Source organism: Carica papaya, chromosome 9 (assembly GCF_054855325.1).
Source record: "Carica papaya isolate Zhongbai chromosome 9, ASM5485532v1, whole genome shotgun sequence".
In the NCBI taxonomy this organism is placed as follows: Eukaryota; Viridiplantae; Streptophyta; class Magnoliopsida; order Brassicales; family Caricaceae; genus Carica; species Carica papaya.
Window position 1 is genome coordinate 16109698 of NC_142317.1, and position 14478 is coordinate 16124175.

Sequence of the window (14478 nt, forward strand, 5' to 3'; positions counted from 1 at the left end):
ATAGTGTAAATAATTTTTTTTTTTAATATTATAAAAGGTCTCCAGGGCTTTTAAATAGGTACAGACAGTGTTGATACATATCACAAAAAAATAAAAGACTGTTTCAAAATCCTTCAAATATTAAGTTAAATAACAACCAAGACTCTAACTTCCTGAGTATCTCTCAATTGAATACTAAAAATTGCACAATTAGTTATTCTAAATAAGGGTTAGTTTTTATGAAATTACATTTTCTCTGCTCAAATAAAATAAAATAAATCAAAATATTTCTCTAATAATTTAAAAGAGTTGACTCTAAATAAAATTGGACATAAATCTTAATGCCCTAATGTTCATTGCACAAGAACCCTGCTTCCTTTCATTGATTCTTTACTCTCAGAACAACCAAACACAGCCTAAAATTCAAGTATAGTAAACAGCACCGAGTTATGCACAGGTCATAATTTGATATCCAATTAATTGAATTTAGTATTTCCTAGAAAAAGGGATTAGCAACCATCTTCACCAACCAACCTAAAGTGTACATGCATACTAACATCATTTCCATTAGTCTCCTGATTCCCCACCAAACTCATCTGCCTGTTCATGAACTCACCCTGAATCCCACTGTCATCAGTAAAGAAAACTACCTGAATGGGTTGATATGAGTATCTCAATTGACTTTGGGAAACCAGTATAATTACTATGCTTCTTAGGATTAAAACTCACCACTTAAGATGATAATGATTCTTTTAGTTAATCACAGAGTCATCGTGACCAGATGTAGAGGACGAACAAACTGTAGGCAAAGTAGAAGAATTTTGAGTTTGGCTTCCACTGGAACTGTAATTTTCCTTGTGTCGGCGAAGATCTTTTAATGCCCTGAACCTCAGATCTTCAGTATTGGTACTTGGTTCAGCGACCATATCAGGCACTGTTGTTCTGCCCTCGAGCATGCTCACCACCTCAGACATTGTAGGTCTAAGTGATGGGGATGCATTTGTGCACATGAGAGCAACTTTAACCACAGTTTTTACCTCTTCTTTCTTGACCTCAGATGTTAACCTTTCATCAACTAATTGCATCAGGTCTCCAGTTTGTTGCAAATGGATAGCCTGTGACGAAAGCATATTCAGTAAAGCCTGGCTGATGTTTCTTACTGATATGATATAGTTTCATGAAAGCTTCATGTACAACAACTAGTATTGGAGAAAGCAGAATACAAAAGATCTGAACAAGGAGAAATACCCAATCTAAGAGGCATGCATAATTCCCGCTAGGCATATAATTATTGTTGTTTTTCCCACTAACAATTTCCAATGCTACTATGCCATAGCTGTAAACATCAGCTTTAAAAGTCAAGTAACCCCATAATGCATATTCTGGTGCCATATATCCTCTGCAAATCAGGATTAAGATGTCTTGTCAATATTGGCAGGTTACAAAAGAAGCAAACATGTATCAAGAAATTGCTAAAGAACATAGCTACTTACATTGTTCCAGCAATTCTGGTGCTAATATGGGTTTTTTCTTCTTCATCAAGCCTAGCCAATCCAAAGTCAGATATTTTAGGGTTTAAATCCCTATCCAGAAGGACATTTGTAGCCTTGATGTCTCTGTGGACAATCTTCAGTATAGATTCTTCATGGAGGAAAGCTAGACCTTTAGCTAACCCAAGGCAGATCTTAATCCTGATAGGCCAGTCAAGTTTTAGCAGACTCTTTTCTGGGCCTACAAGTTATACAACAAGAAAATAAACCACTGGCTACTTCAACCTTATTTACGAGTAGCTTTAGATCATTGTTAATTCTACCTATCTTTGAGCTTCAATTGTAAAAGGAAAAGTTGAGTGAATGGTATAAAACTTACCAAACAATGCCCGGGCAAGACTATTATTTTCCATATACTCATACACCAGCAATAAGTGATCCCCTTCAACACAAAATCCATGAAGCTTGACAAGATTTGGATGTTGTACACAAGAAATCATGCCTACCTCATTCAAAAATTCACGATTTCCTTGCCTTGATTTAGATGAAAGCTTCTTGACAGCAATCACCCTGCCATCAGCTAACAGACCCTGCATCATTTTACAACTGCTGAGAGTTTATGATAGAGGAAGAGTTACAAGACTTCACTAGGACTTCACCCGTGGCATAATCTCACAAGGTAGGATATCATATTCTTCAAGCCAAAGGCTGGTTGGAGTTTCATATATTTATGTAAAAAAAGAAATCATATGCATGGCCTAGTTCACATGATGGCTACCTTGTATACTGGACCAAAACCACCTTCTCCAATCTTGTTAGAGTCATCGAAGTCATTGGTGGCATCTCTAATTTGTTTCAATGTGAAATTCCCGATTGGAAGATCTTGTTCCTCACCATCTAGCAAAACCAAACAAAGAGTTATGAACAAATTTCAGCGAGTTCTCATTCCAGTAGTAAATTATACTCATAATACGAAAAGTTAAACAAAGTAAAACACAAAGCTACCATCATAGAGAAAAATATAGAATAAATTGTACTTTCATCCCGCATGGTTTGATTTTTTCAAGTCAAGTCTATAGTTTTTTCTGTAACATTTAACAATATTGGATTTTCTCCATTTGTCATACTCATTAATGCTGTTAATTGCTCTTTATAAAATCACAAGTTTTTGTGGTTTTACCAATTACAATTTATTGTCTTTTAAAGTCACATTCTATGGCCTTTTCTTTCTTATAATTTTCCACTACATTGAAGTTCCTATATATGGTTTGTAATTAATAATGTTAGTACAACTAACACTTCAGGGTACTAAGATGAAACCCAAAAAAAAAAAACAATTGAGGGTTTGACTTTCAAAATGGTGAAACTTTGACTTTCCCAAAAATGTGACACTTGAATTTGAACACTAACGCAAGTTTCCTTTTTTTTTTCTTTTTTCTTTTTTCTTTTTGGAAAAATGAGTTCACAAGAAAAATTCCCTTCCCAAAGACTTTCTACCAAAGTTGTAAACATTCATAAAAAGCTTGCATGAATATATTAGAAAAGAAGGGTGGAACTTCACCAATTTACACGTCATTGATTCTTTTCAATCTTTGGCATGTTATTCAAGCTATTAAGATGCAGTTAATTTCTTAATTGTAGTCAATGAACAGTTTATTTGACCCAATTTTTACCAGAAAATAAAAGTGAGATTTCAGATATATAGAAGACCGTCCAAAAGAAACAATACAATTTGCCACAAATCAACACCCTATGCCTAGAATTTCAAATCTCTGATTCTTAAGCTTGTTTTGAAACCTACACAGATGATGCCATTCACCATTCAATGGATGTCAGTAAACCAGCAAACAAAAATTGAATAACTAAGTTTGGAAGTCTCAGATTTTTCCCTATTACAGCTTGGATAATGGTGATACATATCAGTTTAAGAGTAGAAGTATTCGTGCACCTTTTCTTCTACCATGTTGTCCTGGCAAACAGCCTTTCCACCAAAGAATCCCCAATAAAATAAAAATAAAACAGAGCATTCCAACTCCAATAATGATGTATATGATTGTGTCTTTTCCACCATGAGAGCAACGTTTGAAATCTGTAAAATACACAGCCATATCCTTACTAAGTGAAAGAAGAGAAGAGAGAGAGAGAGAGAGAGAAGATATCATCATTGATCTTCATTTAAGTCATATATCATAACACAATCATTTATAACATACATACACAGAAGGCAACCCAGAGACAACATACAACCAAAAACGAAATCTCGGCGCATGTAAAACACAAGTCCACTGTGAGCTCAACCCATCGCTCAAAAGTAATAGCTATTGGAGTTTTTGAGCCTTTAGATCACAAGTATATACCACATATTTCCTCACAATACTTCTAATGTGGGATACAGGATATTACAGTAAAAATCCAGAACTAGATGCTTGATTAAAGAGGGCAAAGAAAGAAGTTCAGTACTCAATGCTTAGAAGCAGAATTGCACAACTTGCAGGTAACAAAAAGATTATATCATAGTTCCTTACAATTTTCTATTAAAAGTATCTAAAGAAAAATACCAATGAAGGGAATGAGAAATGATTTGCAAATGCAATATAAATCAAATTCTGGCCCTTATCCAGGGGCAAAATGACGAAAAATGTTCAAAAGCTAGATTCTCTTACTTATTTATGCAACAGTTTCTCAAAAAAGTAATTATCATATCACAAATTATTTTATATACCTTTTCGCAATTAAAAATATTCTTTTAGAGAAAGGAAAAATATGGCAACAAGGATGTGCTGCTCATGAATATTTACAAAAGGTCAATTAAGTGCCACAAGTTCTCATCTTAAGAAATTGGATTCACTGTCAACAGAATGCTCAGGAAATGGATCTAATACCCAAAACCCCTTGCATCATTGGCTTTTTCACCTCCTTCCAATTAACCAAATGGGATCTCCTTCTACCATCATCGTCTCTCCAGAGAAATCAACATTTAGTTCTTTCAAATTTTTTAGTGATCTTTACCGGGATTGTGTGAGCCAATATATAATATATGGGAATATTTGACAGAGTGCTTTTAACGAGCATAAGCCTACATCTCTTAGACAAAAATTTCTTTTCCAACTGGCCAATCTCCTCTCAAATAACTCAATCACCAAATCCAAAGTTCCAGTATCCTTATATTTCGAACCAAGAGAGACCCCTAAGTACTTCAAAGGAAGCTTAGCCGTTCTACAACCAACAAACTAGCAAAGATATCCTCATCAACCCGATCACCAATTCTCACCATCTCAAATTTTTCCAAGTTAATGTTCAACCCCGAAACAGCTTGAAAGCACAATAGAACACATCTCAGATTCAACACCATCCTCTCATCCGATTGACAAATATCAAAGTTTCATCGCGAAAAACAAATGAGACACTTCAACTTGTTGGGTTTCTTCTAACCACCTTCACCCCACAAAACAACTCCTGCTACTTGGCACTTCACTAACATCATGTTTAAAGTTTCCATTACAATGATGAAAAGTAATGGGGAAAGAGGATCACCTTGTCTTAAACTTTGAGAGATCTTGAAAAAGGACGATAGATCACCATTGATCACCACAGCAAAGGAGGTAGTAGATATACAGGCATGCATCCACCGTCTCCATCTCCCTCCAAAACCTAGTCTCCCTAACATATTGCCCACAAACTCCGGCTAACATGTTCATAGGCCTTCTCCATATCCAACTTGCACATGATACCCTCACTTTTGTTCCCCACAAAATTGTCCACAACTTCATTAGCAACCATCACAGCATCCATGATCTGTTCTCCTTCCACAAATGCATGTTGGTTTTCACCAATCACTAAGCCCATAACATTAGTCAACCGTTTCATAAAAACTTCAGAGATTAACTTGTAAATACATCCCACTAAGCTTATAGGTTTGAAATCTCTAATATTTTTGGTCCATTCTCTTCTCAATAAGCACAAAAAATTGTAGCATTCAGTGACTTCACAAAGGAACCGGAGCTGTGGAATTCTTTAACCATATCTATCAAATCATCCTTTATAAAAGGCCTAAACTCCTGAAGAAATCACATTTTGAAACGGTTAGGTCTTGGGTCTTTGTTGCCATTGCAATCATTGACACAATTCTTAATTTCATCTTTAGTGAACTCCCTCTCAAGAAAGATTCGATTAATGTCACCCAAAGCCTTAAATTGCAAATTATCAAGTCTTGATTTTTTCTTAAAATACTTGGCAAAATTTTGTTTTTATCTCTCTCCTAAACCCAAAACTTTAAATTGCAAATTATCAAGTCTCCGTCCTTTCAACAATTTGTTCAATCTCCTAGTATGGTGGTTTCCCTTCATAATAACTACATTAAAGTGAATTCTTGCAATAATTTTATTTTTATCTCATTATTCTAAGGAATCTATGCTTTTGGTTAAGCTTAAATTCTTGTTTGAAGATTATAAAAAGTCCCAACTTTTTGAAGATTTCGAAGAACATGTTTAATCTTTTGCTATGTTGATGCTTCACCATGTAAAGCTTGAGGCTGAGTTTTCATCAACTTCGGTAGAATGATGCAAAATAAGATCTTTTTTGGAACAAATTTTCTACTAAAGAGAATTTTTGTAGTTATTATTATGATTTTGTATTTTAACTTATTTAGCTTATTTAGATATTTTTAGACACTATAATATTTTAGTTTTCTTTCAACTAGATTTGAAATATAATAGAAAATAAAATCTTTTAGATTCTTTTCAGTAACTTTCCCTTTTCATTGCAACTAATACCTATATAAATGCTAGTAGCTATAAATAAAAAGCAAAAGACAATTTGAATGAAGAATACTTTTTTGAGATTTTTTATTCTCTATTATCCCTCTCGTGTATTTACTTTTGATTGTTAATATCTCTTATCTATCTCGTTCATTCTACTTCTCCAATATTTCTTTACCTTTATCCTTAATTTCCTCTGTCCTATCTTTATTCTTCTATCTCTCACCTCGATTTCTGCTATTTCTAAATTATTCACAAGACAAGTTAATTTAATCGCTACTTGTCCATCATTACTTGGTATCAAAGCTTAAATTCGATTCATCATATTGCTTTAATTTTGTCATCCAACTTTCACAAAGCATAAAACTTACTGTTAATAGAAATACCCTAAACCCTAGATAGCCAAACATCAGGAGAGGAAATCACAGTGCCCGACTCAACTTGATCCCTAGCCACCGCCAGGATGGTCGATACTTGCATTCACCACCAGCTTCACAAGATCTCAATAAGAAAAACACCAAAGCCTTGCCACGGAAACTCGTTGAAGTACGCCTTATTGGAAAAATATTAAGAGATAAGCTATCTCTAGATAATACTTTGTTGGAAATGGAAGGAAGAAGAATGAAAGACTTAATTTTAATTTTTATAATTGTACAAAATATCTTCAAGTAAATGAGTATATATAGGCACTACCACAATTTATAAAATTTCAAATACATATACCATAATTAAGTCTAATTCATGAAGTATAATTAAATTTAAGACATGAACTTAAAAAACTAAAAAAATACATATTTTAAGTATAATACATGAATCACTTAAGAAACTCAAAAAATACATATTTAAGTCAAACAACATACATTCATAACCTTAACTTTTTAATAAGATAAAGAATTTCTTTAATTTGTAAATTATTATTTTCAAACTCCTCCTTAATTTGCAAAGTTCCTTTTCACTCCAAGAATACCACGTAATCTTTAAAAAATTTCAAACTTGAGTGTCTTTTTGATAATATCTGCAACTTGATCCAGAGCTTTCACATACTTGAGCTCAAGTTCCTTTTTAGCAATGCAATCCCTAATGAAATAGTACTTTATATTTATGTGCTTACTTCGTTTATGAAACACCAGATTCTTAGATAATATTTGCACAGATTTATTGTCAATAGAAATTTTAATAACTTCTTATTAAGTCAAATAAATTTCCTTCAACAACCTTCTAAACCATACAACATGACAAAAACAAGAAGTTGCCGCTGCATATTTAGATTCACAAGTTGACAATGTCCAATGACTTACTTCTTAGAACTCCATATAATCGCACTCATGAAAAACACAAAACCCATTATACTTTTTTTTATCATCATCTCCAACAAAATTGTTAGAATATTATAGAATATTCCCTATATATAATACCATGATTATCTTACCAAATATGTAAGTGTAATTAGGAAGAAAATAATTAAATTAATTTATATTGGTTACCATATATGAATCTGTCTACATGTATATATATCTCGTCTTTCATTTCAATTAAAATACAAGAATAATTCAGTATTTTTCTTCCCTAACTTTTTTCATGATATTAGAGCTAGAGTTAGGGTTAGGTTTTTTAAGGGTTAGACCAAATAAGGGTTGAACAATCCATTCCCAGTGTCGGGGGAAGTCGACCACCGTTCTCCAACTAGTTTAGATCATGGCCGACACGGTGGTGCACGCAGAAGAGGCGTAGTAAGCTATTTTTCCTATGGTTTTGAGTCCTCATGCATCGGGTGAATCGGAGAAGGCCAGTTTGCATGCGGGTCAAGTTCGGCACAAGGTAAGGACCTGAAGAGACGCTCGGCCGGCCTGTTCTGAGCAAGAAACCAGAACGCTGGAGTGGAAAAAAGTCACAGTAGAGCAGATCGCGTGACAACAAGTTTTCTGGAGTTTTCCAATGCAATTGAGGTGTTTTTGCTAGCCCCTTCTGGATTCGATTGTCCAGTGGGGTCTGTGGTGATTTCCAGCTGAAAGGAGGCATTTTGGTAATTTCTAGTGGTGGCGCTTGGCATTCCAGTGGCGGCGTGTGGCATTTCGACGGTGGCGCGTGAACTCCAGCGGCGGCACGTGAGCTCTGGTGGTTGGCAGTGAGGTCCTGATAGGACTATTAACAGTCGTGTGTGAAGAGGTAATCTGTTTCTCAGATTTTTTGGTATATTTGAAGTGTTTTTCGGGTATCTTTGACTGTTGCGTTTTGGGTATTCTGAATGACTTTTTTTTTTTTGTAATTTATGAATTGAAATGGATGATAATATTGTCTGTTATTACTGCCCTAAATAAGAGCATATAAGACGGTACGGTAAGAAATTGCAGAATAGCAATTGGATGACACAGAGTACTAATATTATTACTACTACTGCCAACTCATATTTTAAGAGAACTATTATGTTTTCAGCTGATGAGTATGCTAAATTCATTCAGTATCAGGAATTTTTGAATAAATTTTCTACTCTTACGAAATCAGAAAAAAATGTCTCATTTTTTCCTCAAACAGATGAGTGATTGATTCCACTTTTACAGATCACGTGATAGGTAATCCTAATATTTTTTCTAGTTTTCAACCACACAAAATACATTTTCTTGTAATTATTGCTGATGGGTCAACATATAATATTATGGGTTCAGGGACCACAAAACCAACGTCATCTATTATTCTGTCATCTGTATTAACTCTACCTAAACTTGTCTTCAATATAATTTCTGTGAGTAACCTTACTAAAAATTTAAATTGTTGTATTATAGTTTTTTTACTAATCATTATATTCTTCAAGATTTTATGACTAAACAGATTATTGGTAAATAAAATATATCAGATGATCTTTACATTTTTTATACTTGGGTACCTCGATAAGTTGCCTGCTTTAGTATTATCTCTCCATTTGAAGCACATTATCAATTGAGACATTCATTTCTACCTGTTTTGAAGAAGTTATGTTCTCAGTTTCATGATATACTCTTACTAGATTATAAGTCATGTCGGTTTACAAAACATCACCATAGTGGAATCAAGTCCAAGGGTCAACAGACAAGCTGAATCTGTTTTTGAGTTAGTTCATTATAATATTTAGGGTCTCTGCTCTGTTCCGTCCAAAATTGGGTTTAAGTATTTTGTTATTTTTGTAAATGATTTTTCTCGCATAACTTTGACATATTTTATAAAGAATCGTTCGAAAGTATTTTTTCACTTTTGTGCTTTCAATACTGAAGTTAAGACACAATTCAATATTTCAGTGTATGTATTGAAAAGTGATAATGCCAAAAAATATATGTTAGATTCATTTCAGAATTATATGACCCAACACGAGATCCTTCACCAATTCTCGTGTGTTAATACACCATCTCAAAATAGGTTCGCTAAGAGAAAAAAGAAACATTCACTTGGGACAGCTCGAGCCCTCTTGTTCCAAACACAAGTCCCTAAGCAATTTTGAGCTAATACCGTTTGCACAACTTGTTTCTTAATTAATTGTATGTCATCTATAGTGTTTGATGGGGATGTTCCTTACAGTCTTCTTTTCTCAAACAAGTCTTTGTTTTCGATATAATTTAAGATATTTTGTAACACCTGTTATGTTTGAGATGTGCGACCTACTATGATAAAATTGGACACAAAAACCTTGAAGTGTATATTTTTGGGATATTCTCGTCTACAGAAAGAATATAAGTACTACTCTGCAGATCTTAATAAATATTTGGTATCAACTGATATGGTTTTTTCAGAAAATATACTGTTTTTCTCCTCATCATCAAATTCTACAAGTCAAGAAGCGGACGACGAAGGACTCATATATAGTTTCACACCAGGTGCCTTTATTGAGCAAATAGATAAAAGTATTCCTCCAAATTATATGCCTCTAGCTTTACTTGAGCAAGTTGATGATCATGTTCATATGCCTTTAACCCAAGTATCACCACCAATTGTTCATATTTATTTCAGAAGACAATAGAATAATGATACATGTCCTGCACCAGATCTGTCGTCATCCGATTATGCTGTACAAGACCTTAATCTTCTCATTGATTTTCATAAAGGTAAACGTCAGTGCATTATTCCTACGTCAACTTATCCCATTGCTAATTTTATATCATATGACAATCTGTGTCGTTTGTCTAATGTTTCAATTATTTATATAGATTCAACTTCTATATCCAAGAGAGTTAAAAATGCTCTGAATCACCCTGATTGGCGTAATGCTATGCCTGAGGAGATAAATGCTCTTGATAATAATCATACAACGGATTTGATGGATTTACCCAAAGAAAAAAAGGCTGTAAGGTGTAAATGGGTATTTACAATTAAAATGAATCTAGATAGCTTTGTGACGAGACATAAACCTCGACTGGTAGCGAAAGTCTATACTCAAGTTTATGAGGTGGACTATTCTGATGCATTCTCTCCAGTGGTCGAACTCACCTCTATCCATTTATTCATATCTATTACAGCCTCACGAGATTAACTCATACACTAGCTGGATATTAAAAATGAATTTTTTCATGGTAATCTCTTAAAAGAAGTGTATATAAAGCAACCGCTTGATTTTATTGCTCAAGGAAAGTACAGAAAAGTCTGTCATTTGATAAAATCTTTGTATGGTCTGAAGCAGAGTTTTCGTATGTGGCTTAACAAGTTTAGTGAGATAGTATGTGAGTTTGAAATTGAAGAAGAGCAAGTGTGATCATTCAGTCTTTTATAGACAATCAACAGCTGATATTATATTTCTTATTATTTACGTTGATGATATTGTGATTACAGGAGATGACCATGCAGGAATATTCTCTCTCAAGTCATTCTTGCATACCAAGTTCAATACCAAAGACTTGAGACAATTAAAATACTTTTTGGGAGTTAAAGTAACAAGTAAGGAAAAAATTCTGTTATCTCAGAGAAAGTATGTACTTGATCTACTTTCAGAAACATAAAAATTGGGAGCTAAGTCATGTAATACACCAATCATACCAAATGTACATCTTATAAAAGATTATGGTGATCCCCTTAATGACCTAAAAAAATACATGCAACGAGTTGGAAAATTGAATTAGTTTACTGTAACTCGTCCAGATATTGCATACTACATCAATATTGATAGCCAGTTTATGTCGACACCTACAGTCAAACATTGGGAGACTTTAAAACAGATTTTGTGTTACTTAAAAGGTGTTCTGGGACTCTGTATAGTGTTTAGAAATCATGGGTATACTCACATTGAATATTTTACAGATGCTGATTGGGCTGGATCTAAAATTGATAGGAGATTTATTACGAGTTATTATTTTTTTGTTGGTGGAAATCTCATATCATGAAAAGTAAAAAGCAAACAGTTGTATCTCGTTCAAGTGCAGAGTCCAAATATAGAGTTATGACACAGTTCACATGCAAAATCTTATGGATACATCATTTATTAGATGACGTGGATTTGAAACCCACATCTTTTGTAAAACTTTGGTGTGATAATCCGACTGTCTTTCATACTGGCTCAAATCCTGTGTATCATGAGAGAACTAAACATATCAAGATTGATTATCACTTGATCCGAGAGAAAATTCAAGAAAACTTAATATTTACTAGTTATGTGAAAACGAGAGAACAACTTGGTGATTCACGAAGTCTCTGAATGGAACACAGATTGGGTATCTTTGGAACAACTTAGGCATGATTAATATTTATGTTCTACCTTGAGGGGAGTGTTAAAATATTACAAAACATTCCTTATACATAATAATATGATTATCTTTTTAAATATGTTAGTGTAATTAAGAAGAAAATAATTAGAGTAATTTATGTTGGTTACTATATATGAATCTGTTTACATGTATATATATCATGTCTTTCATTTCAATAAAAATACACAAATTATTTACTATTTTTCTTCCCAAACCTTTTACAAAAATCATTATCACAAAATTCCATGAACTTAAAATCATTAAATGATATATAAAATAATCCAAAATCAACAATATCTTTAAGGTAATGTAGGATTCTTTTAACAACATTTATGTGAGAGGTGGTAGGAATTTCCACAAACAAGCTATTAATCCGGGTCTTGAAAAGTCAAGTATTGCAAACTTCCTACAAGACTTTTAAAGAGAGTGGGATCAATCGTATTCGTAGGATTGCAATTAGGCATTTTGGATTTCTCTAAAACTTCTTTTGCATAGCTTTCTTGAGAAATAAAAATGTCATCGTCTATTTGTCTCATCTCAAGGCCGAAATAGTAAAACACGAGCCTAATATCAGTCATTTCAAATTCAAGTAACATAGTTTTCTTGAATTTATTAAAGAAACTTGAATTATTGCGAGAAAAGATGAGATCGTCCATATATAGACACAAATTACCATTAGCATGATACTTCACATCAAGAATATATTCATTAGGACAATGAACAAACTCATTATCTTTAAAATACTTATTTATATGGTTATTCTATGCACTTGGTGCTTACTTTAACCCATACAAAGCTTTATTCAATATAATCTTCATACCTTTCAACAACAAAACCTAATGGTTGTTTTGTATAAACCTCTTCCTTAAGATGGCCATTGAGAGATACCAACTTCACATCAAGTTGAAAAATTCCTTGAAATAACTAATAGCAAACAAATAGTGTTCATGTGAGCAACTGGTGCAAAAACCTCACATAATTAACTCCATGTTTTTCTTTTAGGAAGTGTTGATAGCTCCCATGTGTTGTTTTTTTTTTTATGGAATGATCTTTTCCTCCATGGCTTGTCTCCATCTTGCATCTTTCATGACTTTATCAAAATTCATAGGTTTACTGTTACGAAAAAGACAAAACAAATCATTTATGTCAAAGTTAGTGATGTCTTCAGTTTCATCATAGAGATCTTAAATGTTCTTTATCTTTTGTGGCAATTGGAGCTTTCTTGAGAAGTGGGTGGTGCAACATGAGTTGGAGAAGGAGGTGGAGTTACCTCTTGCAAAGGCACCATGATCTCTTGGCCTTCCTCTTGAAAATATAGAAAGAAATCATAAACATTTTCTTCTTGCTTCTCCCAATTCCAAGCCGTTGTTTCATCAAATTTAACATCTCTACTTACCACAATCATACCATTTCTTGAATTGTACAACTTGTAGCCTTTTGAATTTGCATCATAGTCAATAAAAACTAGCTTGAAACTTCCATCATCGAGCTTGAATCTCTCTTCTTGTGTAACATGAGCATATGCAATGCTTCCAAAAATTCGCAAATGGTTAACACTAGGCTTCATTCTACTCCATGCTTCTTGGAGAACACTTAATTTTAATTTTTGTGGTTGTTACAAAAAAATTCAAATAGATGGGTATATATAGGCACTACCACAACTTTTAAAATTCTAAATACATATACTATAATTAAGTTTAATTCATGACTTATAATTAAGTTTATGACATACACCACTTACGAAAACTCAAAAAACACATATTTAAGTTTAATACATGAATCATATAAGAAAACTCAAAAGACACATTTAAATGTAATACATGAATCATTTACGAAAACTGAATAGACACATATTCATAAGCATAACTCCTTAGTAAGACAGAGTTCTCTTAATATGCAAATTATTATTTTCAACACGCCTCACTCACAAGAAAATCACCACATCGTTGCTGCAAACACAATATCTCCTCCTTCCCATTCACAACAAGTAAAGCTGACCCCAAATCCACGATTAGCACCTCCAAACAAGCTCACCCCGATAGATTGTTGTTGGAGGATTGTTAGAAGCTGGCACGTGTAGCTACACGCCAACAAGTGCGTTGGGTACTTCGGTATTCTGAAGTCATCTATTGATTGTTTCAAACGGGTTCAACCATATCTGGTTCGACTAGTTTGGTTCAACTACCTCCAAACCAGTTTCCAAAATTTTCAAATCAATTCTCTATGTTTCTGGGTATGTTGTTTGAGGTTAGTTGGGTCGAATTCCTGTCCTATATTCACTTTTTGGGAACTTCATAATTTAGACAAAGTCTACTTGGAGTTAGAGGAATTCTAAATAGATTTAAAACATGAATAGAGTTAAATTATGCTTTAGTTACATTCTCTCAAGCATATGGTTAGTTACAAACCATGACTTATGAGATGATTTATACAGAAATTTTTTATCAATATGAATATGTAAATTATAGCAAAATTAGTCGAAGTTCAACTTTACAACCTTTTGTAATTTATGAATTTTGTGAAGATACTATTTGAACTCAAGATTCTCTTAAA

The 14478-nt window shown here is 33.4% G+C and overlaps 1 protein-coding gene across 8 annotated transcripts in view; it reads right to left on the reverse strand.

Moving 5' to 3' along the window:
- Window positions 1–249: 249 nt before the first annotated feature.
- Window positions 250–14478, reverse strand: part of RKF1 (receptor-like kinase in flowers 1) — a 31048-nt gene continuing 16819 nt past the window's right edge. For 5 of the 8 annotated variants that reach the window (XM_022035148.2, XM_022035145.2, XM_022035147.2 and 2 more), the window contains 6 exons: window positions 3418–3558; window positions 2248–2366; window positions 1849–2059; window positions 1473–1710; window positions 1228–1378; window positions 250–1094 (listed from right to left, as the gene is read on the reverse strand). In XM_022035148.2, the coding sequence (XP_021890840.2) occupies window positions 732–1094; window positions 1228–1378; window positions 1473–1710; window positions 1849–2059; window positions 2248–2366; window positions 3418–3558 (1223 nt within the window). In that variant the 3' untranslated portion in view covers window positions 250–731. Of the gene's footprint in view, window positions 1095–1227; window positions 1379–1468; window positions 1711–1848; window positions 2076–2247; window positions 2367–3417; window positions 3559–14478 lie in introns of those variants that run through there. The other 3 variants (XM_022035146.2, XM_088210917.1, XM_088210919.1) reach the window with 3 other exon arrangements.